This window comes from Penicillium argentinense (assembly GCF_028826775.1).
Source record: "Penicillium argentinense strain IBT 30761 chromosome Unknown utg000011l_segment0_segment0, whole genome shotgun sequence".
NCBI classification, from domain to species: Eukaryota; Fungi; Ascomycota; class Eurotiomycetes; order Eurotiales; family Aspergillaceae; genus Penicillium; species Penicillium argentinense.
This window is the reverse complement of record NW_026622670.1, coordinates 2,141,697-2,166,424: the sequence shown is the minus strand read 5'-3', so window position 1 is coordinate 2,166,424 and position 24,728 is coordinate 2,141,697. Positions and strand designations below refer to the sequence as shown.

The window sequence follows — 24,728 nt, the reverse complement described above, 5'->3', positions numbered from 1 at the left end:
CAATGGTGAACAGTCTCTGGTTTCAGTGGAAGAGCCTCAAGCTCCCCTGGCGCAGATCCCGCCTTGCTGGTACGCCTGAATCTCTGCCGCAGTCGCCGTGGAAAACCCCCCGTACTGACTCGCCACCCACCAGGCCAGGATCTCGCCGGAAACACATTCTGGGAATATAAGGACGATATTAACGCCAACCGATGGCGGAGAATGCTGAAGCCGGACCCGAAGATGCATTTGAGCGATGTGAAGGTTACGCGTGAGTGCTATCTAGGCACGAAGAATAGGCGCCCGGGCAGTTGGCCCATCGCCCAGCCGGTTAATTGACAAAGGAATGATACTGACATGCTTCATATGCCCACAGCACAATGGCACCAATGGCTCCGATACGTCCGCGAACACGCTCCGACCATCGAAGAACAGCGGCAAGAGGTCATGCGGCAAATGCAGATCAAACAGCTCGCCCAACTCGCCGACGAGCGTTGGCATAGCAAACCTTCATTCCTCGATAAACCCCAAACCCCGAAGTCAAAACTCAACGAAGGCTCCGTGAACACAACGTTCAGAGATACCCCTGAATCAGCGCAACACCACTCGGCTTCGCAGCGCGGGCCCGCTTCTCAATCAAAGCCTTCAAAAGAAGAAAATCCATGGGCCAAGGCAGATAACCGCAACCCTGGAGACAGCTGGCAGCCAGAGGCCTGGTCGCCCAACGCCAAAAGGTGATCAGATTATGATCAAGGATTCTGCTATATTGCACGAAACGCCCTTGGCTAGCCATGTCGGAAGCCGGGTTAGTGTCGAAGCAAGAGAGCAATATCTATCACCACTCCTCAATGACAATAACCAAGGGAAAGAGAAACGAAATATTAAAATATGGCTTCCATGCATTCAGTCATATAAGGCCTCAAAACGTTTGCTAATTGTATCAAATGCCTGTCATTGACCGCCATTCTTTCGATCTGGCCTGCAGGATGTGGAATCGCCATTTCCCAGGGGCACCCATCATCGAATCAATCTCACCCATCCGGGTTGCTTTCTGCATTTCCTGTTCAATCGAATCTGCCGTTCGATAGCACACTGCAGCCTAACCTTTGTACAATAACCTTCTGGCTACAATATATGTTTTATATAACCTCACTGTCTGATGAATCTAATTGCAAATAATCGCAATGTTATTTGCCTGACGTAGTCGAAAACTTCCAAGGTTTTCAAGTAATGACCATCCAAACCCTGCAATGGGGCCTATTGAATTTTTTACGAAGAAAATTTCGCGCGTACGATACTGTCCGACTCGAACCTCAGGTTCCACAGACTTGACTCAGTTGAAGGACGACGATCTCTCGTATTCAACTCTCTTCGGGTAGATCGTTATATATTGTGAGCGGGCAGCGAAAAAAGTACAAATTCGGGGAACAACCCGTCATCTTTCACAATTCGATTTCAGCCTGAACACTCAACAGGATCCAACACAGTCTCTCCCACAACCATGGCAGCCTCCCCAGAGGTTTACAACTCCTTCACCATATCCTCCGGGTGCCTCTGTTTTGGTGGCCTGGAAGATCTCTGGAATGGTGCCTCCGTTCTTCCTCAACGTGGGTTCCCCGAAATTCAGCCTCGTAAAAAGACTATTCCACACAATATACCCGCGAGAAACGGAACCTGGAACGCCTATCATCTTGTCGATGGTGATGAGGTGGTCGCATGGTTCATAGCTCACTCCGACGTCAACCCAGAGATGGAAGTCGACAAGCTCCTGCGTGTGTCGGGCTCGCCCTACGAGAAAGATTTCGGGAGCAAGGTGAACACTGTCAAGACGGCCGCAGAGGGTGTCTTCGTCATTAACCGCTACGGTTGGCGTCGGGACGGAAGCTTAGTTGACGAGGAGGAGTTCCCTAGAATCGTCCGGGAAAATGGAGACATTGGGGAAGATGGGGAAGACGAAAGCCTTTTTGGGACCGGGATTTGGGTCATGGACCACGCCGAGGCCAAAACACAGCTGCTTTGGTACATACAGCAGCAGCCACCACGCCCGAAGTGGTTCAAATGTGGTGCGTATCTGCATATTCCTAAGGGGGAATACGATTTTGGTCGCTTTGGATTTGACGACACGCATACCGCCGCCCACTCGTTCCTCTTCTTCACTACCAATACTGTTTTTCCGTCCACGAGGTTCGCGGGTCTTCAGAAAACAATAAGAATAGATGAGACTGAAGATCAGAGGATGGCGCGCAAGGTGCGTCTCAGAGGCTTTGATTCCAGTCTGTTGGCGTGATAGCTCTCTAATCAGCTGATCCACATTCAGGTACGTGAAGGTTTCAACTTCCCCGGGATCCAGTCTATTCGGGCGTTGTCTCTCCAAGTATCCGACCCGCCTCCGGGGAGAATAGACATGGGACCAGGCCCACCACCTCTCCCAGCCGAGTGTTTCGGGCCGTACGATCCAAGGGAGCATATTTTGAGAGCACAGGAAATCGACGCACTTCGCCTAAGCGTGACGAGCAGGGAGTTTTTTGAGCCCGAGAGACTGGGATCTCTTGACCTAATCAACGAACTGGCTTTGAGCTTCCTAGAACGAACTTTTCTTCGCAGCCGGACAGTCCCAGCTGCAGCTGAGACCCTATTCCCACATCGCGGCGAGTCCCAGCACTTGGACAACTTTAGCTATCGCCACTTCACGCAACCACACGCAGACCCAATCCCGAACTTCGACTCTGCATCCGTATGCTCCCGGATCCAAAGCTTTCTAGCTTCTCGGGATCCTTCCGTGGTCTTCGGCGGCGAATACATCGCGGGCATTTCTGGAGTGATGGCCTACCTCCTCGCTGAGGTGGTATGCGCGGCCAGCAATCATGCGTCCGATGTTTTCCGCGACTATATTCTGCCTTGCGATGTTCGTTGTGTTGTTATCAGTGACCAACAGCTGCGTGATCGGCTGCAATTCTCAAAGAGCTTTTGGGAGGGGCGGCATCGTGAACTACCGCTGGCTGAGACGAGGAGTGAGTCATATGTCACAGAGGAGGAACATTTTCCTACCATGGCCAACATCGACTACGAAGAGTGATGAACACTCTGAATATGCCTTGACAGCCAGGAAGAAGCGCTTATGTTGAACCACTCGTTTGAAGTTCTTGATACCCTTAATTTTCCATATTCTTCTTGTATAGAATTCGGTCAAATGAAGCTTGCATTGCCACTGTGAAAGAAAGAAGAAACAACGAAGGCCGCGTTCAGGGAAAACTCATTTCTCCTACAGAATGGCGGACCATGATCGTTAGGCGATGAGCTCGAGTAAGCAAGCGCTGGAGAATAGATACAGTGTGAGATCAAGTCATGTCTTCCCTCGAGCTCCTAGGAGCGACCGTAGGCAGCAAAGCGCTTATCCTTGGAGGATGTGAAACAAAAAAGGAAGAGTGACGTCGGCCAGTCGGAGCATCAGGGGTGAGCGATCAGGGTGCTCCGGGAGCGCTTCGGGAGCGCTCCGGGATCGCTCAGGGTCGCTCAGGGTTACTCAGGGAGCAGCTCAGGGCGGCGGCGGGACTAACTCAGGCTGGGCTCCGGAAGCCGATCGCTTCCCGAGGCGGCAGTTTTACCGTCACCTTTTTTACAAAAAAATTAAAGCAAGATGTGAATTAACCCCCCTCCCGGTGATATGAAATGCCCTACATGGTGAAACAGCCGCGAGGTACCTACACAGTCCAGCATTTTTATCCACTAACAACAAATCAATGGTTATTTGTGAACAGGGAATACCTCAATTAGATGATTTCTTGGTATCACTGCTTTTGAAAACGAAAGAAAATACTGTAGCCAGATGCTGAAATACATGACGACATGTACTACCAGGAATTCTGCCCTCGACTACTAGGACGCCAAGATCATCCACCAGGACATCAGAGATGAGTATGAGGGACAACCATACGTGATTGGAGTTTGTTTGGTCACGGTCATCATCTTTTCAGGCCATTACAACGATATGAGTTACGACAATGTTGAGTTGAGCGAAATTCTTGGCAATAGAAAGGTACAAAGATTACGAATATACGAAATCGAATACACGGGAAAATAACGATCGTGTAAAGTTCTGTATGAAATATACTACTGCCGCTTAATATAGTGTTTGTCCCACAGCCCGTCTGTAATTGTTACGGACCATTACCTCGTCTCTCAGGCCATCGATCAGGTGACGGCCACGGCCGTCTGCAAGGATTGAGTGTGCGTGGCAAAACAACATCTGTGTGACATAATCGGGGCACTTAGTTCCTTGTTGCTTGGTATCTTGTATCTTCTCCACTCGCTATACTTAGTGTCATTGAATAAAGGGGACAAATCGCCTCTACATGCAATCTGAAAGACCTTCGACTACTCTAATATTCAACATAGGAATTATTTTTCCATGATAATGAGCCCTTGTATTGAGAAATCAATTGAATTGTATGCGAGGTGGTCAAATTGGCGAAATCGATGAAATTGGCGAAATCGGTGGGGCGCACCCATAGAGAGAAGCGATGTGGGGGCGTCGGAGGTTGTATGGCCGGAGGGCACAGATACGCCAGGAGTTTAGATCTGCTAGGGGGTTCGTCACGCCGATCGCTACTTCATCATACACTTATGCTATCAACAAATAGTAGTTATCTGCTTATCCAACTTATTTGATGTGACTGACCCACTCTGTCGTAAAATGCCTCATACACTTAACCCGTAAGAGACTACTGGCCCGCTACGCAGGCACGGAAATCTTCATCAAAATAGCATGTGATATCAAGGACATATATAACACTATTTCACCCATTTAGCATCCAAAATTTTGCCTCATATTTGGCCGTTTTGGCTGCCAACCCCCGAAATTTGAAACACCTGTCATGACTACTCTAAAGCCTACTGCAAAAAGCGCCATTGCGGTATTCGGTGGCAGTGGCGACTATAGCTTTCTACAAAATTTCAAGCTTCTCTATAAAGGTCACGAAGAGGCAAATGTTCACTTCTCAATTGAGAGAAGACCGAGCACGGTCTCACAGTGAATTATGCCAAATACGAATATATCGAACAGTCCAACACGCCTCAGAGACTCCGATACGGGAGGCATTTAATATTCATCGAGTTCGCTACTTTCGATGACGCTATGAAGGCGATGTGGGACGGCTTTTCCCTTGAATTTAGGTCGGTGATCTTCGTCAGTTTGCAAGCTACAGATTTCGAGGAGGTGGCATTTCCAGAGTTCGGGAAAATTTTGGACGCTGCAAAAAACGATAGAGACGGGATGCACACTGCATGGATCGTGAACAAGGACTTGGATTTTATACCATTTTATGATTTCAAAACGGACAAAGGGTTATATCATCTTGCCGAGGAACATTTTAGAACTAGAACTTTTCCTCGTCTTCTCCATGTCGTCCCAGTTCCTCCTATTGAGAAATGGAACCAGCGATGGGACAAGGGCAGTTGTTTGTTTCCTTATCTGAGAACGATTCGCACCATTGGACCGGATCACCCTTTAGAGGCAGAGTCTCGATGGAAATTCAAGAGAGCCGGCACGGGGACACAGTTTCGTGCGAATATCTTTGGACTTCCAGAAGATGAAGGAGGTGCTCCTATTGCTGCCGGGGATCGCCTAACGTTCACCGATGGCCCAAACGACGTTGAGGGAACCTTGAGTGCCTATTATGGAGTCCGAACAGTTTCACCGCGAAGCGTCACGACAATTGTGGTTGATCTTGACAAACCCTCGGAATACCTTGCCCCAGAGCGTCGCTTCACGGTGAAGCAGGACGGCAAGCTTGTTGCGTTGGGGATTCTGACGGATTAGGGAAGGTAATCGGAGCATAACGAGCCAAAGCCCGGCAGTAGACCACGGCAGGAATCGCGACTCTCCAGGTTCGATTCGACTCGGAACCGCCAAGACCCAGATACCGTTTCATCGTTTTCGGAACCGGAATTCGACTCCAAGACTTCTGGAGCAGGTTTCACAAATGGTGCAAACAGAGAGAAACCCGTGATATGCTTGATTTGTGCACTTCTGCCTGTACTGTATTTGGCGAGACTGCTCAATTGGACACATTTTGAACACGTTTTCGCTTAATTTATGGGCCCTGTTGATTTATTGAGTGATGCTTCGATGTTCATATTATTGAGGGGAGTTAATTGTGTGTTATGTTGAATGTATTATGTACAAGTAGACCGAGAAGTCAGGTATATGTGTATGCGCGTGATCCCAGCCTCATGATTATCCTAGCAGTCGGGATATCTCAACAGGTGAATTGGTAGTGGTGAAGTTGATGATGATAATGATGATGATGAATTCATTTGCCCGATGTAGCTTGCTCTAAATATATGCTGCTATGCGGGAGTGCTGTCAGGCCTGCCGACAGCTTGAAGGTGGTCGCCAGCCCACTGAACGATTGTTTCCATGGGTTGCAACGCAAGCCCCTGATTGGCCGCCCGAGAATGTATGCAAACATGACAAAATAGACAAAATAAACAAAAGAAATCCAAAACGAACGCTGCTTCCCCTCTACCCACTCTCCTTTCCACAATCAGACTTCATTCTCTGATCTACTTCATCCCCCACCGCCTTCATCTGCGCAGCCCTCTGGGCCGTCGGCTGCCTCTCCTGCGCTCGCTTGCATCAAGGGAGTACAGTGGACCTGGCACTGCACTCCTAACGGGGTCTGATGTGTGCTTATTCGCAAACAGTACACCTTGAAGTGCTTTCTGGTCGGACTTGGATTTGTATGTATTGGATACAAAATCCCAAGCTTACTAGTATCTGACTGGACCTATTGTAATTCCTTCAAACCAATCTCAGAGCCATCTGCATGCAGGTTTACACATTCGAGAGATATTCCATTTCTGCTTCCATTGATGCTCGGCCTTGGCTTCACGATTTTTAGAGTTTTCTAAAATGGTTCGTAAAGTATCAAGAGACTTTTGCAGATTATTGTTACCAATCGGTTCTGCCTCAGGCTCGAAATGATACTGTAGCTCTAATTCGTCTATGGCTTCAATTGCCGCAGTGGCAAGATCCCGAAAATTTTCGAAACAAGAACGGTAGAAATCATTTTCGGATTCTTGTTGGATTCTTTGATTCAGCTTTTCCTCTTTCACATGAGGTAATGATAACCGATTTCGTTCTTTCGATTTCTGAAGGCGGCTTCGAGTAGTTTCTAGTGCAATTTTCTCAACCTCGTCCAGGCGGGGAAGCGGATCGTCTATCACCTGATTGAGCCTAAATATGTCAGACTTAGTATCACTTGGGAGATAATTGAGGGCTTCAGCAAAGCCCTGCTCTCCATCCATACAAGGAGAAGACAAGGTTGCCCGAATAAGCCTGAAAATAGAACCATCACGAAGGACATTTGGAGCGTCAGGAACAGAATAGCAGTCGGACGATGACACACCAGTTCCTATTGAAAGAAGCAGATCATGACTTTTGGCTTTAGGCCAAATCTTATTCGGCTCCTTCAACGCAATGGCGAGAGGGTTGTTAGCCCGCACCCCACCATCTTGAAGAGAACCAAATCCGGGTAGAAATTTGGTCCGAAAAAGCTATGCTAGTTAGCCAGACAGATCACCACACAACATCAAATTTACTCACAATGGAGCCGCGACGCTACACTCAGCGCTAGTATGCGTACAAGTCAGCTCGTCATTCCTATACATGTCCTTTGGAGAAGAAAGCTGGCCGGAAAACGGAAGCCACTCACGCTTCCCACAAGAAGGGATTGTGTTGATCGTCCTCTGGAAGTAAAAATTCGTAGGCACAATTTTCAGCACGTTGAGATTGCCCCCTGTAGTTCCCGAATACACATGCTTTCCCGTCCGAAGCTCGGCTTGTGATGATAGCCACTTTGCAATCTGCCGTTTTTGTGGTCGCGACATCAAATACTCTTCGTTGGGAGCCCACCGCTTCTTTCAGAACGGCAATCAAGTTCGCTGAGTCGTATTGGCCACCCGTTAGCATTTTTGTAGCTAGAATTACCAGCTGTATACCACGAATCATAGGAAACCTGCTATGACCGCCGAACGAAGATTTGAAAATCGCCTGAGCTAGCGCTGGGAACCTCGAGAAGCTAAGTGCTGCAGGTGAGCCATTAAGAATCATGTCGATTGTAGACAATGCTCCTAAGAACGGTTCAGTCGACAAAAATCGCAGGAGCGTAGTCTGGCAGCAACATACCAACACTTGTCCCACTACACAAGTCAGCTATCTGCGCTAGGGGGATACCGCCAAGACGCCTTTCCAATTCTCGCAGTAAACCAAGTTGGATAATTCCCCGCACCCCTCCCCCATCCAGGCTAAAAATTACAGGTTGTTTTGTTGGCGGAAGTTGCCGAATTGTAATATTGCAAGGATCCCCACAGACTGGGCACTGAGAAATGACAGTTTGATATTCTGCTTCTGCCCAGCGTTCTCCAAAAACCACAGTGCAATTTTCGCATATCGCGTGATTACAGGGCATCATGTGCTCTGGCGGTCGACACAAACAAGCAAAGCAAGTCTTGGTGGAACGTAAATCACTCCAGTCTGCATGAAAGCCCCTTAGGCTCCTGAGCCGAAGGGCAGCGGAAGCATGATGCGGACGCAGTTTCTTAAATTCTTGACTGAACTCGCTCATAATACCCTGGCAATGGTCGGTGGACTCCAGAGCGGGGAAGGCGACCAGGCAGTGCTTTTCATAGTTAGCTTTAAAGACCAGATCCGGTGGGAACCCTTGTCAATTACAGTTGTGAGCTAGCAGTAGATTGACTGACGGTCAAGAATCCTCAGTACTTACTGTGCATTCCGGGCGGGTAAGCATCCATCAGAAGCGCAGAAGCAACAAATTTGTAGAGCTCGGAATCTGGGCATGGAGAGCTCTCTATTTTTTTCTTCAATTCTACCAAGCATTTGGACAATGCGATATCCTCAGGAAAGCTTTCACGGGCAATTCGTAGACAGTCGAAATCACGCTGCTTTGGCCAATATTCTTGGAGTTGCAAGCCCGCACTCCAGAGCGCGTTCAAGTGCATTGCCGAGAAGAGAACATTGTGCCCGGTTTGCTCTATTGTATGCATTTCATACAATTGGTCCATAATGAGACGGCGTAGGGGCTCGAATACCACTAATTCAGATAGCCCAGAGCGACGTCGAAGATCCAGTATAGTTTGGTTGGGTTGAAGGCTGCCCTCTGCCATTTTCAAACAGCAGTCATTTGGTTTTGAATTATGACCATCATCGTCTTCGGTCAAGACAATGATAACATGCATACTCTCAGGGAGAGGCTGATTACCGACTGTTAACCTTCGACGCGGAGCTTGTAGTAAGCTTTGCGCAGTTTCCATCTCTGAGGTGCTGTTTACAAAGAGACAGAAAACTCGTGTCCACGGTAAGATATTTCTCCCAATTATCTGCCATTTGACTTCTGCTATAGACGCGCTTTTCTCTGGGACGGGAATCTGAAATCTTCGTAGACCTGTAAATGGATATCTCGGTAAAACTGTATCCCCCAATCCATTTTGGGTGAAAATGTCGGTTTCGGCAAATATAACTGGTTGTTCCTTTTTAGACGTAACTGTGCTGAGGTGAAGACGTGCTAGTCCTGCTGGGCCCTTGCGTGTGACGTTATTGCGCGGAAAGAGAGCCCGCAAAGCCCTCAGTCGACTCGAATTTCCCGCAAAGTATAACAGCAACGGATATTGTGATTTTGGATGGGTCATGCCCTGGACGACTTCGTGAAGTCTTCCCGTGTCAATGAGAGACCAGCCCTCACCATCGGAGACGAGATCCAGCCAAGTCGCCATAGCGTATTTGAGAACTTCTGGGGGTAATCCTTTACACCGGGTCCTAGAGAAAGTTTTTATATTTATCTTTTTATCCAAATCTTGCTAAAAACGGTAGCATTTACTAGAAAGTATTGGCATATCAGTTGCGCAAAAGAAGTCAATATTGAGGTGCCCATTTTAGAAAAGGTTCCCATCATAAATAATAGGCCCACATTTCTAAGTTAAGATTTTCATTCTCACATTAACGACCGCCAGCCAAGCGGTCTCAATTTAATGCGCCCAAAAAGCGACAAAAGAACAACATCCCATTTGTGACTGATGAGCATGGGAATATAGTTACCTATCCTTATCTCGTGGAATGGTGCCTGAGGCATAGTCTGAGTCGTTTGCACTAATGTATCTCACTACCGAGCTGCGCACACCGCCGAGCTGCGCAGTCCCAAACACCATAGTTAAGGCAAGAAATTCAATCTGGAATATCTCAACAACGACCACTTTATTCAATTTCAAATTCTGAATAGTATTCATTCTCAGTTTACACAGAAAGTCGCTGCTATCTACCGCGAGTGGGGAGTTATTGCGGCTGTCTTTGCTATAGGGCTCTAGAGAATCAAGATTATATAGAGGCTGGTCTCCTAGTTAGCAATTGCCGCTAGCAACAGGTATTATAAGTTGAGCATTCAGGCGATATCGCTTTTTCGCGAGGGGTCGGAGCAAATAAAATCCAATCCATCTATCTATCCGTCCATACATACATACGGTTCCTTGGCGCTTCTGAGAGAGGATGCTTAGTTCTATGTTATAACTTAGTTAGAAAAGATAGATGACCAACGTACTAGCATTTAACGAAGGAACTAAGTATAGGGAAGAAAGGAGGAGAGAGTGCGAAGCAACGAGAGGAGACATAAATTTCAAGCGGATACCTTCGTCATAAGGCATCCAACATATGTGACTATCATAGAATATATAACTCTGATTCCCGGACCCTGTCTTGAAACACGCTACCTTAGCAATTTAACGTAGAACGCAAGTATAAGCACTTTTAGTAACACGAGCATAGAATAGACGACAACGAAGTCAAAGGGATCCGGAGGGTAACGCCACTTAGTTGTATGTTCTTTTCACAGGAAAGGACAGAGAGCTTATATTACCTATTAGTATCGCTAAGTTACATAAGTAGACCCTAACCGATAACTCCCCTAACTTCACTATAGAACCCCCTGCATTTAGATGAGGGTCTAGCCCCTACTAAGGAGGAGGAGATAGTTCTAGTGTAGTTCCTTACGCTGCACGGCTCTAAAGCGAAGGTTTCTAACGTCAAATACCTACAGAGATAGAGACGTCTAAGTTAGCGACCTTGATGTAAAAGTCCCTTTATACAGAATGTATAATCACTCACCGCATAAATCCCCTTTAAAAAGGTATCACCTAGAATGTCTAGGTCTATAGTGCCCCGGCTCTAGATACCGCTATAGTGGTACCTAGGCCTAGCCTCCGCAAAGCCTAGATCCTCCTTCTGCACAACGAACTGTTTGCCACCAACTGCGAATGAAACAACAGGGAGTTAGTCTACAGTCGTGCTTATCGGGTAGATATACCCCTAGCTCTAGCGGTTATAGGTGGCACTAGGAATAGCATCGTAGATAGCCTGGCAGGTACTATCGTCTACTAGAGCTAGAGTGGTGCCAGTGTCAGCGATAGCCTTATTTCCCGCGCGGGAAATCGTCTGCCTATTCACAGTCGCCGAGGCCGAGTCAAACATCCAGAACCCTTAACTCTTAGCGACGGGCGTATAGTAGATCTGCTCGCTAGACGCCTACACAGTAGCCTGGTCGATAAACTCGAAGGTGTAGAACGAGGCTCTCTTGTCCGGCTTATCCGCATCGCGCTATGAGCCCAGCTTTGCTGTGAATAGTTCCGAGCTGTTCGGAATATCGGCTTATGCGATCATAATTTCCACAGGCGTGTTTACCGGCCGCGGTTTGACCGTATTGATCTTGCTGAACGCAAGGCCAAGCAGCCCGTCGCCCGTGCCGCTGGCAAACTAAGCAGACATTTTGTCAGCTAACTCGACGGCCTGGTTCTCGACTACCAGTCCGCCGATGCTAACGGTATCGGTGCCTACACTGCCCGACGCATATAACCCGTCACCGAACCCAGCTAGTGCTCCAGGTCGAGCCGACCTAGTTATGAAATGTGCTGGACTTCGACGGATCGAAGACATTATGGTTCGGGTGCTATGAGAGCGTCGAGTGCGGAAGCTCTGTCGACCAGACCTGTTCATCTCAACACTTCCATCAATCCTGCTCTATTGTCTCAGCAAAAAGGATAATATCTCACCCAGAGATCCGCTGATCCGGTATCAAAGTCTAGTTGCGCCGTCTGCGCTGGCGTCCCAACACTTACCTCCGCCAGGTACATCACGTCATTCCGAAAATCCATTGTTCCCACCTCACCAACTTGGTCACCGTTAGTGGCTTTCTTCTGCAATACCTGCTAGACATGCGCGTGACCGCCGACGACTTGGCCAGTATAAGGACGACCCATTTGCTCCAGCGTACCGTCTATGAAATACGGCCCCTCCTTGGTCGGATTGAAGCGGTACTTGCGCATCGAGTGCACGTATGACTTTATGCCGGACTTACAGTAGTTCGGTTTCATGATGAGCGGGATATTCATCATTAACGAAGATGTCCATCAGCAAAACGCTAAAAGCCAAACTGAATCGCACACAAACCAGCAAATGATGGACCCCAGTGTCGCACTCGCAGGCCGCCCGCTATGTGGCCGAATTCATGCTGCGAACAGGTCTGCGAGGTCAATTCCGTCAGGTCGACGTCGAACCAGACCCAGAAGACGAAGAAATCGAAGCGCCAGGCTGACTGGCAAGGGGAAGGTAGTGAAGACGCTGGGTGTGAGGAACGCCGACACACTAGGCCTACCGACAGGTCTTGGAAGACTACATCCAGTATGTCAGCTGACGACGAACGCCACCAATCAATAACGAGGCAGGAGATTATGAACTGCCGGCCAGAAAACGGAAGATGGAAAGAACAGGGGAAGCTGGCGGTTGAACCACGAGGATGCGGAAGAGAGACCAGTGGGAGAATTGATTACTACAGGCGTTTGGGTACGGTTTCTGGGCTGATTTTGTATGGAGAAACGCCGTTTTGTATTTGTCATCTACTACGCACGGGCTGGCGTTCGGATTACTCTTGCTTCCGACGGAGGAAGCGCCTACATAGCCATTACGCCACTAGTTCGGCTACATTAGGTTAATAGAGTATTGATTGATTGATATCTATGACCTCGAGCGATCTGACAGAAATTTTTGATTACCGGATGGACTCGTACAAGTCTGACTGTCAATTGGGAGTCAGACAATGAAAGCAAGCTGTAGCTCCTTTAATGATAAATTATGACAAAAGGATGACGTCCAGCTTGTAATGGTTTGCAAATCTTGGGTTCTATTCAGGCCCAGAACACGAAAATAACGGGAGCCTAAGACTATTAATGATAGACATGTCGAACCTCGAGCTATAAAGGAGTTGAAGACTAGAAGAAAAGATTCCATTGCGCTGGAATAAATGCGAGGCGCTTGGAGAAAGGCGTAAAACAGAGAATTATGGCCTCCGATATCCTGCCTCCCCCTGTTGACGGCGTCAAGCCCTCCACCCCCACCAACTTATTTCCCTCTGCTTCCCAGTCTGGACATCCCCCAAAACTGAAGGACGCCCAACGGACTCCAGATGGAGACTCATCAGGCCCCTTCATCACCACCAAGGGCCAAAGACCCAAAACCGATCAGCCACAGTTGAAAGACCAAACCAAAGTCAAACTCAACGTGCATGATACATTACATGCTCGCTATCCCCGTATTTCTCGCCCTGTTGAGCTCATGCGAACCTCCTATGATGTTGTCGTCATTGGCTCTGGATACGGCGGGGGAGTCGCCGCGAGTCGAATGGCGAGGGGTCGGCAGAGCGTTTGTTTGTTGGAGCGCGGCAAGGAGAAATGGCCTGGTGAGTATCCGGAGGAACTGCCTGATGCCTTGAAGGAGGTTCATGTCAGCGGGGAATTCGCTCCCTGGAGGACCAAGGGCAAGTGGACCGAAGGAGGAGACCCGACAGGACTCTACCACCTGGTGGTTGGGGAGGGACAGAATGCGTTCGTTGGAAACGGTCTAGGCGGGACCAGTTTGCTGAATGCGAACGTCTTCTTGGAGGCCGACCAGCAGGTTCTGAACATGAACTGTTGGCCGGCGGAGCTGAAAGATGAGGCGGCTTGGAAAAAGTGTATGTTGTTCCTCTTTTCTCCTACGGCAGGTCAGAACTGGGATATTTCAAACGATGTGCTCCTCACAGGAGATCGCTTTTGCTTGTTATTTCTCAGCCTTTCTTGCTGGATAGGTGGATATGGACAATTGGACTTGATCTAATATCCTACAGATTATGGCCGGGCCAGAGATGTTCTGGAACCTGCTTCATATCCTCTTGATCTTCCGGGTCTGCCAAAACTGGACCTACTCCAGAGACAGGCAGATCTTATGGGGTTTGGAGAGAAATTCTATCGCGTTCCGCAGACCACTCGCTTCGTTGATGGACCCAATAGTACTGGAGTCGAAATGCATGCTTCCACTCTCACCGGTATGGACGCCACCGGCATCAATGACGGGAGCAAGTCGAGTACTTTGGTGAATTATCTCAGCGACGCCTGGAACTGGGGAGCGGAAATGTTCTGCGAATGTGAAGTGCGGTACATCAAGGCAGCCCCGGACGGAGAAGGATATATCGTCTATTTTGCCTGGCATGGCGGCAAGCGGGGAGCGTTCAAGGAAAACATCTACGAGGACTTGATGTGGGTACACGCAAGAAAATGCGTGTTCCTTGGGGCCGGAAGCTTGGGCACCACCGAGATTCTTGTCCGCAGTAAACAGATGGGCCTGGAGATGAGTGACAGCATCGGCACTGGAATGAGTGGCAATGGAGATATCCTAGCATTTGGGTACGTGGGTTCTTTTTTTTCTCCTGTGTTCCATCGCTAAAACGGTGGGAGGTAGCTACAACACGGACTACAATGTCAACTCTGTTGGGCGCCCATTTCCTTCGCCAGAGCGTCCCATTGGGCCATGCATCACCGGGGTGATTGATTGTCGGAGCCAACGTCATCCGCAGGATGGGTTCGTTATCGAAGAAGGAACTGTACCACAAGCGCTTGCCCCGTTATTCGAAGCGATGCTTGAACACTTGCCTGGACAGATCGCCCCTAGGGAACTTGGTGTTCTTGAAAAGGTAGGACACTTGTTGGCAAGGCAGGGCAGCAAGCTTCTGGGACCATACTTCCGCAAAGGGAGCACCGCGAAGACTCAGGTATATCTAGTCATGTCGCATGACAGTAAGTCGCCTCTTACATGCCCTTTAATTTCTCGATGCAGCCATCAATAAGTCTTGTGATCTTAGGCAACCAGGCGACTCTCACGCTTCAAGATGATAGACCGATACTCAAATTCTTGGGCGTAGGCCGCTCCGAGCACGTCAAGTACCTCGATTCAGTCCTTGCGAACGCGACGAATGCTGTGGGAGGAACTTACATGCGAAGTCCGTTCTGGGCTGCTCTGGGTCAGCAAGAAATAACTGTTCACGCAATGTACGTTCTCTCAGAACCCATCATATGACTGCTACCTATAACTCACATTCTCTTGCAGCGGTGGAGCCTGTATCAGTAGTGATGGAACAGGTGCAAACGGCGGGACAAACCATATGGGTGAAGTGTTACAAGGCAAGGGCACTGGGGTCCATGAAGGTTTGTTTGTCTGCGACGGCGCTCTCATTCCCACTGCTCTCGGAGCCAATCCCTTCGCCACAATCACTGCATTGGCCGAGAGGTCAGTCGAACTAGCTGCGAAAAAGAGAGGCATCGACATTGACTTCAATACGAGCAATGGTAAGTCAACACTAGTAAATCCGCTGATGCGATATTTACTTGTAATAGGCATCTTAAACCTATATGGCAGACCAAGATTCCCTCTGGTGGATAATGCAGGCGTTGAAACCACGGAAAAGCTCATCGATGTGGCCAAGGATGACCAGACCAGTGGAATTGGGTTTACGGAGGTAATGTCTGGCTTCATCCACATTGGAGACGATGTTAAAGACTTTGATCTTGCCACCAAAATGGCTCGCAGCGAATGCGAGGCCGCCAGATTTTTCCTCAGTGTGAAGTCCTGGGACACCGAAAATTGTAAATCTACCACATCCTGGGTTTCTTCTCTGTTGGAAGGCTAACTTTCCCAAGTGGTCTCTAGCAGCGCTCATTCCGCCATGCTGACCGGCTCCTTCTCTTGTGCTGGGCTTAAGGGTCCATTCATGGTACATAGGGGCGATTTCCAGCTCTTCAATCAGGATCCAAGAGAACCAACTACTCGGAACTTGACCTATAACTTCGAGATGATATCCCCATCACGTGAAAAGCTCCATTTCAATGGTTATAAAGTCGTCAATCCCTCCGTTGCTTTTGATCCGATTGGCTTTTGGAAAGCGACATCCACTCTGTACGTCACCATCACAGTACCAGACGGTAAGGTCATCGGACGCGGTAAGCTTCATATCCAACCAGCAGACTTCGTCTCGGAACTTGCAACACTCGAACCCACTGGCCGAAATCTGTATGCAAAGGCCAAATCCGTTGCCAGTTTCCTTACCTACTTTACCAGAGAGGCCTCCAAGATTTTCTTCGCGCCGTTGACTTACCTCCAATGGCCCAGTCCCACATTTCATGGCTACAGCAACGTAACGGAGGTATCTGAGACATTCACTGTGATCGCCTCCGATGGCGTCCATTCAACAATGCAAATGTGGAATCCGCTAGGCAGCGACACATTCACCGCCAGGCCAACTATTCTGTTTGTTCCTGGCGCTGCAGTTGACTATCAAATATTCGGCCTTCCCACTATCGAAAAGAATGCCATTGATTATTTCCGCGAAGCGGGCTACCGGATCTACTGTGTTACGCATCGAGTGGGCAAGTCCATGGCGGCCATGAAAGGGTATACCACCTTCGACGCGCGGCTTGACATCCTCGCTGCTTTGGCCAAGATTCGCAAGTTGCAAGAGGCACAGAGGCACGGGCAAGCGGAGAAGACCTATGTGATTGCTCACTGCGCTGGCTCTGTCGCGTTGTCCATGGGCCTTCTGGACGGAAGCATTCCAGCAGGCTGGATCAAAGGCATCACCGCATCAAATGTCTTCATGCATCCGCTATTTCCCAACGTTAATCTGGCCATAGCTTCCTTACCGATCCCATTGAACAGCCTGTACAACAAGGTCGTGGGTTCATGGTTCAGCTGCACTAGTAGCCCCAGCGACTCGCTCGTCCAACAGATTCTGAATCAGACCTTACGCTTCTACCCTGTGGGAAGCAAAGCGGAGCTCTGCGATTCAGTCGTCTGCCGTAGAAGCAGTTTAGTTTTTGGCCGGTAAGTAAGATACAGTCATCTGCGCTCATCCCTCAATTCTAGCTCCTCCAACAGAATATTACCACATGCTAACTGTTTTTGCTTCCATTTCCCGCAGCCTCTGGACGCACAAAAACCTCAACGCCCCAACTCACGCACAGCTGGCGAACTTCCTAGGTGGCACATCCATGCGCTCCCTCGGTCATCTCATGTCCATGGGTCGTCTTGGCCATGTAACCACCAACCCCCCAACATCGATCAACCTTGTGACTCCATATAATATTGCACGCCTTGAAGGCATTCCCATTTTCTTCTTCTCGGGAGCAAATAATGCAGTGTATGCGCCTGAGAGCACGGATGTCTCATACACAATGCTTCGGAATGCACATGGTCCAGATGACTATGAGAGAGTTGTCTTCGAGGGAAGAGGCCACCTAGATTGCTGGATGGGGGTCACTGCCCATACGGAGGTGTACCCCAGGGTTAGAGAGCATGTAGATAAGGTTATGCTTGGTAGTTCGTGAGCGAGTGCGTGGTTACCTCACAACTGCCTCTTTCTTTGGTTGGATTGCATCGTCTACCTTTTTAAGTCTAGTGTTGTTCTGAATCTCTACGGTCCCCATCTTTTGACACTAAAAGTAGTTGAGCTTGCTAGCTTTGTGATACTTTAATCATTCTGATTCCCATGGTCTATAAGCTATATAGATCCAACTATACTAAGGAAGACACGTCAATAGCGGCAGTTGATGGGTTCTGGGCAACTGTTGCGAAAGTGTTGAGAAGCCGTCGCAAATTCTGCAACAATTATGTAACTCTGTAACACAAAGACCAGTAGCATGACAGAATTATATTCAGATACGTTGCAGGTATTGGGATATATCTCAATTTTGTAAAGCACTCAAGATTTGGCAACATATTCCTCTAGAAATGTTTTTTATTTGTATAGAGATATACATATTCTGTGACAATAAAAGAGACAACAGTGGCCTAAATGAGAGTAATGTCAAATATTGTGCCTCCTTTCTTGTCATATGTGTTGAGATTATGGATGATGAGAGAGAAGATTGAGGTGCGGGTAGTGGTAAGTGGTAAGTGGTAAGATTCAAGCTTGAATTGCGTACAACCCTCAAAATCGAGGGAATCCATGGAGAATTTGACATGCAACAGAGGTCAGCTCTTGACAGTACAGAATCCCAGCGACTAGTTACGGCCACCCGTCCCGATGCCACGCAAATCCTCTCCTCCGGTGATTCTGACCGATGCACCCACGATCGAAGACCCAGGACGATGGTATATGGTACGAGGTTAGCGAGCGGAGTGAAGATGAACAGCCGCAGCAATGAAGTCCTTGGAGATACTCCTATAAAACACTCCTCCGGATGGATGGAGAGGAAATGGAAAGAATGATCCCCTAGGACAGTGTGATGGAAGAAGAAGGATGGCGCCCCTTAGGATTGCAGTGCCAGATCCACTGTACTCCCTTGATCCAAGCGAGCACGTGAGCGGCAGCTGACGGGTTGGATGGTTGCGCAAAAGGTGGCGACCCCGGTGATATCATGATATGAGGGAGCCATGGAGGGATAGATAGAGAGAAACAGCCCCTCACTGAGCAATGACGGGGCCATGACATTCGTTCTGGTGCAGTTTCCCATTTGTTTATCGTTTTTACATTTCTATATTCGAGGGCGACCGGTAAGAAACTCACACTGCGAGTTCCATGAAACGGTCGTCCAGTGGGCTGGCAATCACTTCTAGCTGTCGGCGGGCCTGACGGCACTCCCGCATAGCAGCATATATTTAGAGCGAGCTACATCGGGCAAATGAATTCATCATCATCATCATCATCAACAACACTTTTATAACACGGCTTCTAGAACATGTTTCGATTAGTAGGATATGTTTTAAATTTAAAAACCTTTCAGCTTTAGAGAAACGTTCTAGATTTTTAAAAAATATCTATAAATTACTGATACTACAATGGCACATCGATAACTGAGCGAGCAAATGGTCTTTTTTTGTATTTCTGTTCGCTCTAAATAAAATAAATAAAACACTAAAATAACTCGCTCCAAAATCCTTTTTTTTGTCTTTTTGCTCTTTTCGTTCTTCAATCTTTCGCACTCCGTTTCCTGTTTTTCAAAGGTTTTTGTTCTAACAGAGTATGCCATCAGTTCCGTATCACAGATGTCAAACAAAATAAGGGAGGGTACTTCTCTTTTTTTTTATCCGTCTTTCGTCGTTCCTTCAAAATTCCTCTTTTTTTGGTGTTTGTTCAATAAGATTCCCCCAGTTTCAAATCACAGGTGTCAAACCAAAACATCCCCGTGGTTCTCTAACCAATAGAAGGAAACATTATCCTTCAAAATTGAAACGATCGTAACCGCTCGAAATAAAGGGTAAGCTAAATGCAGCTTGCTGCAGGATTGAGGATAAAATCCAACTGAATGCTGTGGTGACGTCAAAATTGAAGTAGAAGTCTAGATGTAGACCATAGTCTCCGCAAGAGTATGATGAACCTCAATGTAATGAGGTTCAGGCACGGGAATATCAGACTTGTTCACCTTCTTCTTCCCACTCTTCTTCAGCATAGCTTCTCTTTCCTCGTAATACGCAAGCACATACTTGCGACCACGATCACAGTACCGATCTGCCAAAAACGCGGGTGTCCCGTAACTGATTGCACGGGTGCAACGCGCCATCATGTAGCAGATGTTGTGTGTCAGTTGCTGAAGAGCATCGGCAGCGTTGTAACCTTTGGGCGACGAAGGATTCTTCGTGAAAATCTCGTCGTAAAGCACCACATAATGGGCTGGACGAGCCGAACCCTGCAGCGGAGTCTGAGCCTGGAGATAGAAATCCCAATACCACGGACGGGTGATGCCGCGCTCGACCAGTGTGCCATTTTTACAGTTATTTGTCCGATCGCAATCTTGTGCAGAGGTAGGGAAAAACCGGACATGATGGCGTTTGGTGACCACCAGAATGGTGAGTCTCGGGTGTGATCGGTCCTTGTAGACTTTTGCAAAAGCACCTCTGAGGGCGGTCATCTCAGTCACCAAGACTTGATTATATTGACCCTCGCTCACCCCATCACGGTAGATCAGGATATTATCAGGGAGAGGTTTTTTGCCACCCAAGGTCCAGCGATGGAGGCGCTTCAGCATCATGTCCGTCAGATGTTCCATCATCTCCTGGCGGCGGGATTGGATGCGGATTTCACCGGGCCATTGTCCGAGTCCTCCATCAGTGCTGGCCACAATGGCTGCGATGGTCGGGAAATTATCCGTATCAGTCGGGGCAGGATGCGTCGCGTCGATTCCCACCACCATGGTCTTTCCAGCAGCCAGCAGGCCCGATGAATTGGTATCGAGTGTATGATTGATGCCGCCGAACTTCAAATTGACCTTCAAAGCGTTATTGGCCATGTACTGAGCGTCAGTCCTCGTGAACTTGTTGGCCAGGACACAGTGGTTTGCAAGACCGATCCGCACATCGCACTGCCACTTGACATATCGGAAGACCCTGTCTGCGCCCTGGGGGATGACTATAAGGGCAAAGTCCGGTCGCTTCGATTGTTTGTGAACCCCATCGAGCAGCTTGAAAAGTGCTTGGTGTTCGGTGAAGAGATCGCGGCCATCCAGGTTAAAGGAGACGATGGCCGGGATACCCCTGAGCACGAGGCCCATCTCGCCCGCCTTAGCCCGGAACTCGCCCAAGCCCGTAGTGATTTCTTCGGGTTTTTGCCTCGTGCCGCCGGCCTTGATCCAGACGCACACCCAACTTTCAATCGACGCGCCCTTGAGGAACTTCTTGCCGACGAGGTTCCACGATCCGTTCCGCGGAGCCTCTGGGCGAGTGGCGTACTTGAGGGTAGGAGGATCTAGGATCCTTCCGGGGACGACAGCCATGGTGTCCGCAAAGTCCATTTGCTTCTCATTGCGGAACTTCTTGGTGGGGATGCCCAGGATATCGCGACCGAGATTCATAATCGTCTCGTGGTTGTCCGGTGGCCGGCGGCAGCTGAATTTGATGATCTCTTGCCGCTGGGCCGTCGACAAATCGCCGTTGTATTGCTGTCCCTTGATGATTCGGCAGACATCCATGGGCATGTAGATCGGACGAGCGGTGTTGCCAACGTTGAGCACCGGGAGCCCTTTCCGCGCGGTGATGTTATACTCTGTATGGACTGTGTTAGCTCAACTCCGTTCAAAACAGCTCCATTCTCGGGTTTCACTTACGCTCTTTGAAGTATTTGGCCACCGAGATATACCACCCGGGTCCTGTCGGGTTTCCACGATCATCTTTAGCTTGACACCAGAATTCCACGTCGTATGGGTCCGCTGCCAGACTGGGGACTTTGGCAGTGAGGCGCCCCTGTTGGTCGTCCTTAATTGGGGCCCCGTCCTTGGTAGTCGCCAGGCCCCAGATGTTTTTGACGCGGGGCACAGGATTTCCATTATCATCCTTCAGGGGCTTAAGGTGCTTGACAGTCACCTTGACATTTCGAAGGGTCCGGTGGAGCGCATCATAATCTTCGTTGCGCATCCGAAGGAACTCGTTGTAGAATTCGTCCATCGGAAGAGGCTGGTAGAAGGCACTGTTGCTGACATTGAGATTCAGCATGAATTTGCTCGGGCCAGGCCGCACGCTTGAAAAGATGCCTCGAAGACATTCCAGGCCACCACCGAGGTTCCATTTCTCGGCGCGATCGTCGATGTAAAAATACTTGGAACGACTCTTGTCGGTGATGGCCACACCAGGGTCGTTGAATGCGTAGCCACTCACGATGATGTTGAGCATCTGGATCACAAAGTCCTCATTGCTGACTTTCATGTGGACGTCCGGGTTGCTCAGGCCCCTGGTCACGGCCTCCAGCGGCAGGCGGCCGTCGCCCTGGAGCTTGAATCGAACTGTATACACATGCTTGGGAACTCCGTCGTCTCCGGGGTCGACCCCGACCCTTTTCGCCTGGATATCGAGCTTCCGAGTGGTCACAAACCACGTAGCAAGATCCGAGACCGGCGGGCCAAACCGAGCGAACTCCGGGTTCTTCACCAAGCTCGTGAAGACCTGGATAACGTGGCGCTTGGTGTTTGGTGGTTGTTCGAAAATCACCTTGTAGGCATAGAAGACGGCCGAGGGCCCGAAACGGATGGGGAAAAAATTAGCGCGGAGGTTGATCTTCTTTCCCTTCATTCCATAGATGGGGCGACGAATGGGCAGCCTCACTGGAGGCAGCGGATTCTTCTCTTTCACGTCCTGGTCTCGGAAGTCGAGCTGAGCCTCTTGTTTGATGTCTTGCTTGGAGTTCAAACACTTGTCTTCGAACAAAGCGATACCCTCGTCAGGTGTATCCGAGGTGAACATAACACTGAAAAATCGTCAGTCATGTCGAAATTGCAAAAAAAGGAAATGGTCTGTACTTACTCTTGTTTCGCCTCCGGGGCTCTCCGCTGGGGGTTTGGCGGACCTTGGCCACCTCGCCCAGGAGGTCCGCCTGGACCACGAGGCCGGTGAGGCATCTGTTGCTGCCCGCCACGCTGAGACTGCCCGGGAGGACTGAGTCGTTGGGACCCAGGGGGGCTAGGTCGCTGAGACTGTCCAGGAGGGCTTGTGCCGAATCTCTGCGATTGACCAGGAGAGCCGGGTCGCTGGGACTGCCCGGAAGGGCTGCCATGGGGTCGTCGAGGCTCGCCACTAGGGCTCCCGTGTCTTGGGGACCGTTCGCCTGAGCCGGAGCCGTGCGGGCTTCGTGGTCGGTCAGAATGAGGGCTGCCGGGGCGAGGGCTGCCGGGCGGGCTGTTATGTCGCGAGCCTTGGGAGTCACGTCGTCCCCGTGAGCTGGATCCTCGAGAAGACATGACGATTGGTCAAATTGTGAGTGTGAGTGTGAGTCGGTGTAAGGGAAAAGGTTGGTACGGCAAGGTCGTCGGCGACGTTTGTCGCGCTCTTCGGGGCTTATTGAGAGCTGAAGGAGCGAAATCGGAGAAGATAGGTAAGGTCAGTAATCGCGGAAGGCGGAGGAAGGGGGATAGAGGCGATGGGGAACAGTATCAAGGCAATTGCCACGCGGTGGGTGGAAGCACCGAGTCGGATTGTCGAGGTGGGTTCGAGAACTGAGAGCTAGAGCTTGTTAGCGATGAGTATGGAAGCTGGGCATGCAGAGGGAGAAGCAGAGATGCAGACAAATCTCGAGATACAGGGGGGAAGGAACAAGAGAAAGAGTCAAGAGCAAGCAAACATACTCGAGATGTATGAAAAAGGCGCGTTGGTCAAGGAATATGCGAAGGATGAGGAGACGAGAAAATGGGAGAAGCTGTCCTTTTATACTAGAGGAAAATGAGATGAGTCCGGAGCCTGCGAGGGGCTGTGGACTGCAAAGAATTGCATCGTGTAGCGAACCACGATGGCAAACGAGAGTGCTGGGGGGGATGATCCGGACATACTATTCTGCAAGTCCAGATTTTTCATGGGAGTCTCGGCGAGCTCGGATTTCACGAGAATATAAGGCTTGTGCATCTGTGAAAACAGGAGTGTTTGGGGAACAAAGAATGAAAAGTAAATGACAGTGAAAGTGAGAAAAACATGAATGGGGACTGAACAAACAGAGAATAGTGAGTGTGCGAAAAAATAGCAAATCGTGATAAAGGCTTGTCTGGTCTGTTGCTCACCTGTGCAGATGCGGGTAAAACGGTTTCGAGTTACGATGTCGGTATGGCGATTTCGATTTCGGTATGGCTGATGGGGAGAATCAAAAAGAAAGAATGATTTGGGTCCAGAACCTGAATTTATACCCCGGGATTCTGAAACTTTTAAGATTCCTTGGAGAATTTTCGAACTGGTCGGAGACATGATTTATGGGATTGATGTGCTCTCCTGTGAAAACGCATGTCATCGAAGACCATATCGGCAGTAAAGTATCAGACGCTTGGCGGGAACGGAAAGACATGGGCATTCGAAAGCCGTACGAATCGCATAGTTGCCGGTAAAGCCGACACTAGCATCATACACTAGAAATCAGCTTCAGGTTGACGAGGGCACGTCAAAGGAGCGATCATCAGGAATTGTTGTGGATATCAAACTTCTTATTGAGGAAGGTGTTCCTAGGCAATTGGAATTAGCAAGAGTCGGGCATATATGGCGGGCTTGGATTGACAAAGCAAATCAAGATATTGAGAATAATATGCCGGATCGCCCATGGCACCCGAGTACATAAGTCCTGGAATGGGTCTGGTTCGTATGGAGATTGAGGATGAGGTCGGAGAAAGAGCAATGGTGAAGAGGCGCATTTGTAGGCTTGACTCGGAAACTTGTCACAGCTGACATGCGCGGCCAGGACAGTTCTGTGGAGAGATGGTAGCTTAATTATGAGAACATATGCAAAGACGGATGGTGTAAAATAACTTACCTGTAGGAGGCGTAGGTAGATGAGATTTCTAGAGGCAGTGCTAGGGGAAGTGAGAGCATACCGAAGTGGAAAAGGGTTCACGAGTTATGTGATGATATTGGACATGTTTATATG

General features: G+C 49.2%; 8 protein-coding genes across 8 annotated transcripts; 5 read left to right on the top strand and 3 right to left on the bottom strand.

Annotated features, from left to right (window-relative positions):
• Window positions 1-2: 2 nt before the first annotated feature.
• Window positions 3-717, top strand: N7532_011825 (uncharacterized protein; the record flags this gene model as incomplete). The annotated part of the gene is made up of 3 exons (XM_056624316.1): window positions 3-69; window positions 134-250; window positions 356-717. 3 exons carry the CDS (start codon window positions 3-5, stop codon window positions 715-717), a joined length of 546 nt encoding a protein of 181 aa, XP_056469304.1.
• Window positions 718-1,480: 763 nt separating this feature from the next.
• Window positions 1,481-2,266, top strand: N7532_011824 (uncharacterized protein; the record flags this gene model as incomplete). The annotated part of the gene is made up of 1 exon (XM_056624315.1): window positions 1,481-2,266. One exon carries the CDS (start codon window positions 1,481-1,483, stop codon window positions 2,264-2,266), a length of 786 nt encoding a protein of 261 aa, XP_056469303.1.
• A 117-nt stretch (window positions 2,267-2,383) lies between these two features.
• On the top strand, window positions 2,384-3,055 carry N7532_011823 (uncharacterized protein; the record flags this gene model as incomplete). Its single annotated transcript, XM_056624314.1, has 1 exon — window positions 2,384-3,055. The coding sequence occupies one exon, from the start codon at window positions 2,384-2,386 to the stop codon at window positions 3,053-3,055; it is 672 nt and encodes a 223-aa protein (XP_056469302.1).
• Window positions 3,056-5,113: 2,058 nt separating this feature from the next.
• Window positions 5,114-5,797, top strand: N7532_011822 (uncharacterized protein; the record flags this gene model as incomplete). The annotated part of the gene is made up of 1 exon (XM_056624313.1): window positions 5,114-5,797. The coding sequence occupies one exon, from the start codon at window positions 5,114-5,116 to the stop codon at window positions 5,795-5,797; it is 684 nt and encodes a 227-aa protein (XP_056469301.1).
• A 995-nt stretch (window positions 5,798-6,792) lies between these two features.
• On the bottom strand, window positions 6,793-9,771 carry N7532_011821 (patatin-like phospholipase family protein; the record flags this gene model as incomplete). The annotated part of the gene is given in 7 exon segments (XM_056624312.1): window positions 6,793-7,493; window positions 7,695-7,875; window positions 7,895-8,112; window positions 8,168-8,286; window positions 8,298-8,353; window positions 8,373-8,701; window positions 8,766-9,771. The coding sequence occupies 7 exon segments, from the start codon at window positions 9,769-9,771 to the stop codon at window positions 6,793-6,795; spliced, it is 2,610 nt and encodes an 869-aa protein (XP_056469300.1).
• Window positions 9,772-11,359: 1,588 nt separating this feature from the next.
• On the bottom strand, window positions 11,360-12,366 carry N7532_011820 (uncharacterized protein; the record flags this gene model as incomplete). Its single annotated transcript, XM_056624311.1, has 5 exons — window positions 11,360-11,483; window positions 11,574-11,641; window positions 11,726-11,797; window positions 12,094-12,212; window positions 12,315-12,366. 5 exons carry the CDS (start codon window positions 12,364-12,366, stop codon window positions 11,360-11,362), a joined length of 435 nt encoding a protein of 144 aa, XP_056469299.1.
• Window positions 12,367-13,378: 1,012 nt separating this feature from the next.
• Window positions 13,379-17,730, top strand: N7532_011819 (uncharacterized protein; the record flags this gene model as incomplete). The annotated part of the gene is made up of 8 exons (XM_056624310.1): window positions 13,379-14,048; window positions 14,202-14,757; window positions 14,813-15,147; window positions 15,213-15,399; window positions 15,458-15,696; window positions 15,745-15,993; window positions 16,048-17,227; window positions 17,325-17,730. The coding sequence occupies 8 exons, from the start codon at window positions 13,379-13,381 to the stop codon at window positions 17,728-17,730; spliced, it is 3,822 nt and encodes a 1,273-aa protein (XP_056469298.1).
• A 1,953-nt stretch (window positions 17,731-19,683) lies between these two features.
• On the bottom strand, window positions 19,684-23,725 carry N7532_011818 (argonaute/piwi family protein; the record flags this gene model as incomplete). Its single annotated transcript, XM_056624309.1, has 4 exons — window positions 19,684-21,383; window positions 21,445-22,577; window positions 22,630-23,155; window positions 23,653-23,725. The coding sequence occupies 4 exons, from the start codon at window positions 23,723-23,725 to the stop codon at window positions 19,684-19,686; spliced, it is 3,432 nt and encodes a 1,143-aa protein (XP_056469297.1).
• Between the last annotated feature and the right edge of the window lie 1,003 nt (window positions 23,726-24,728).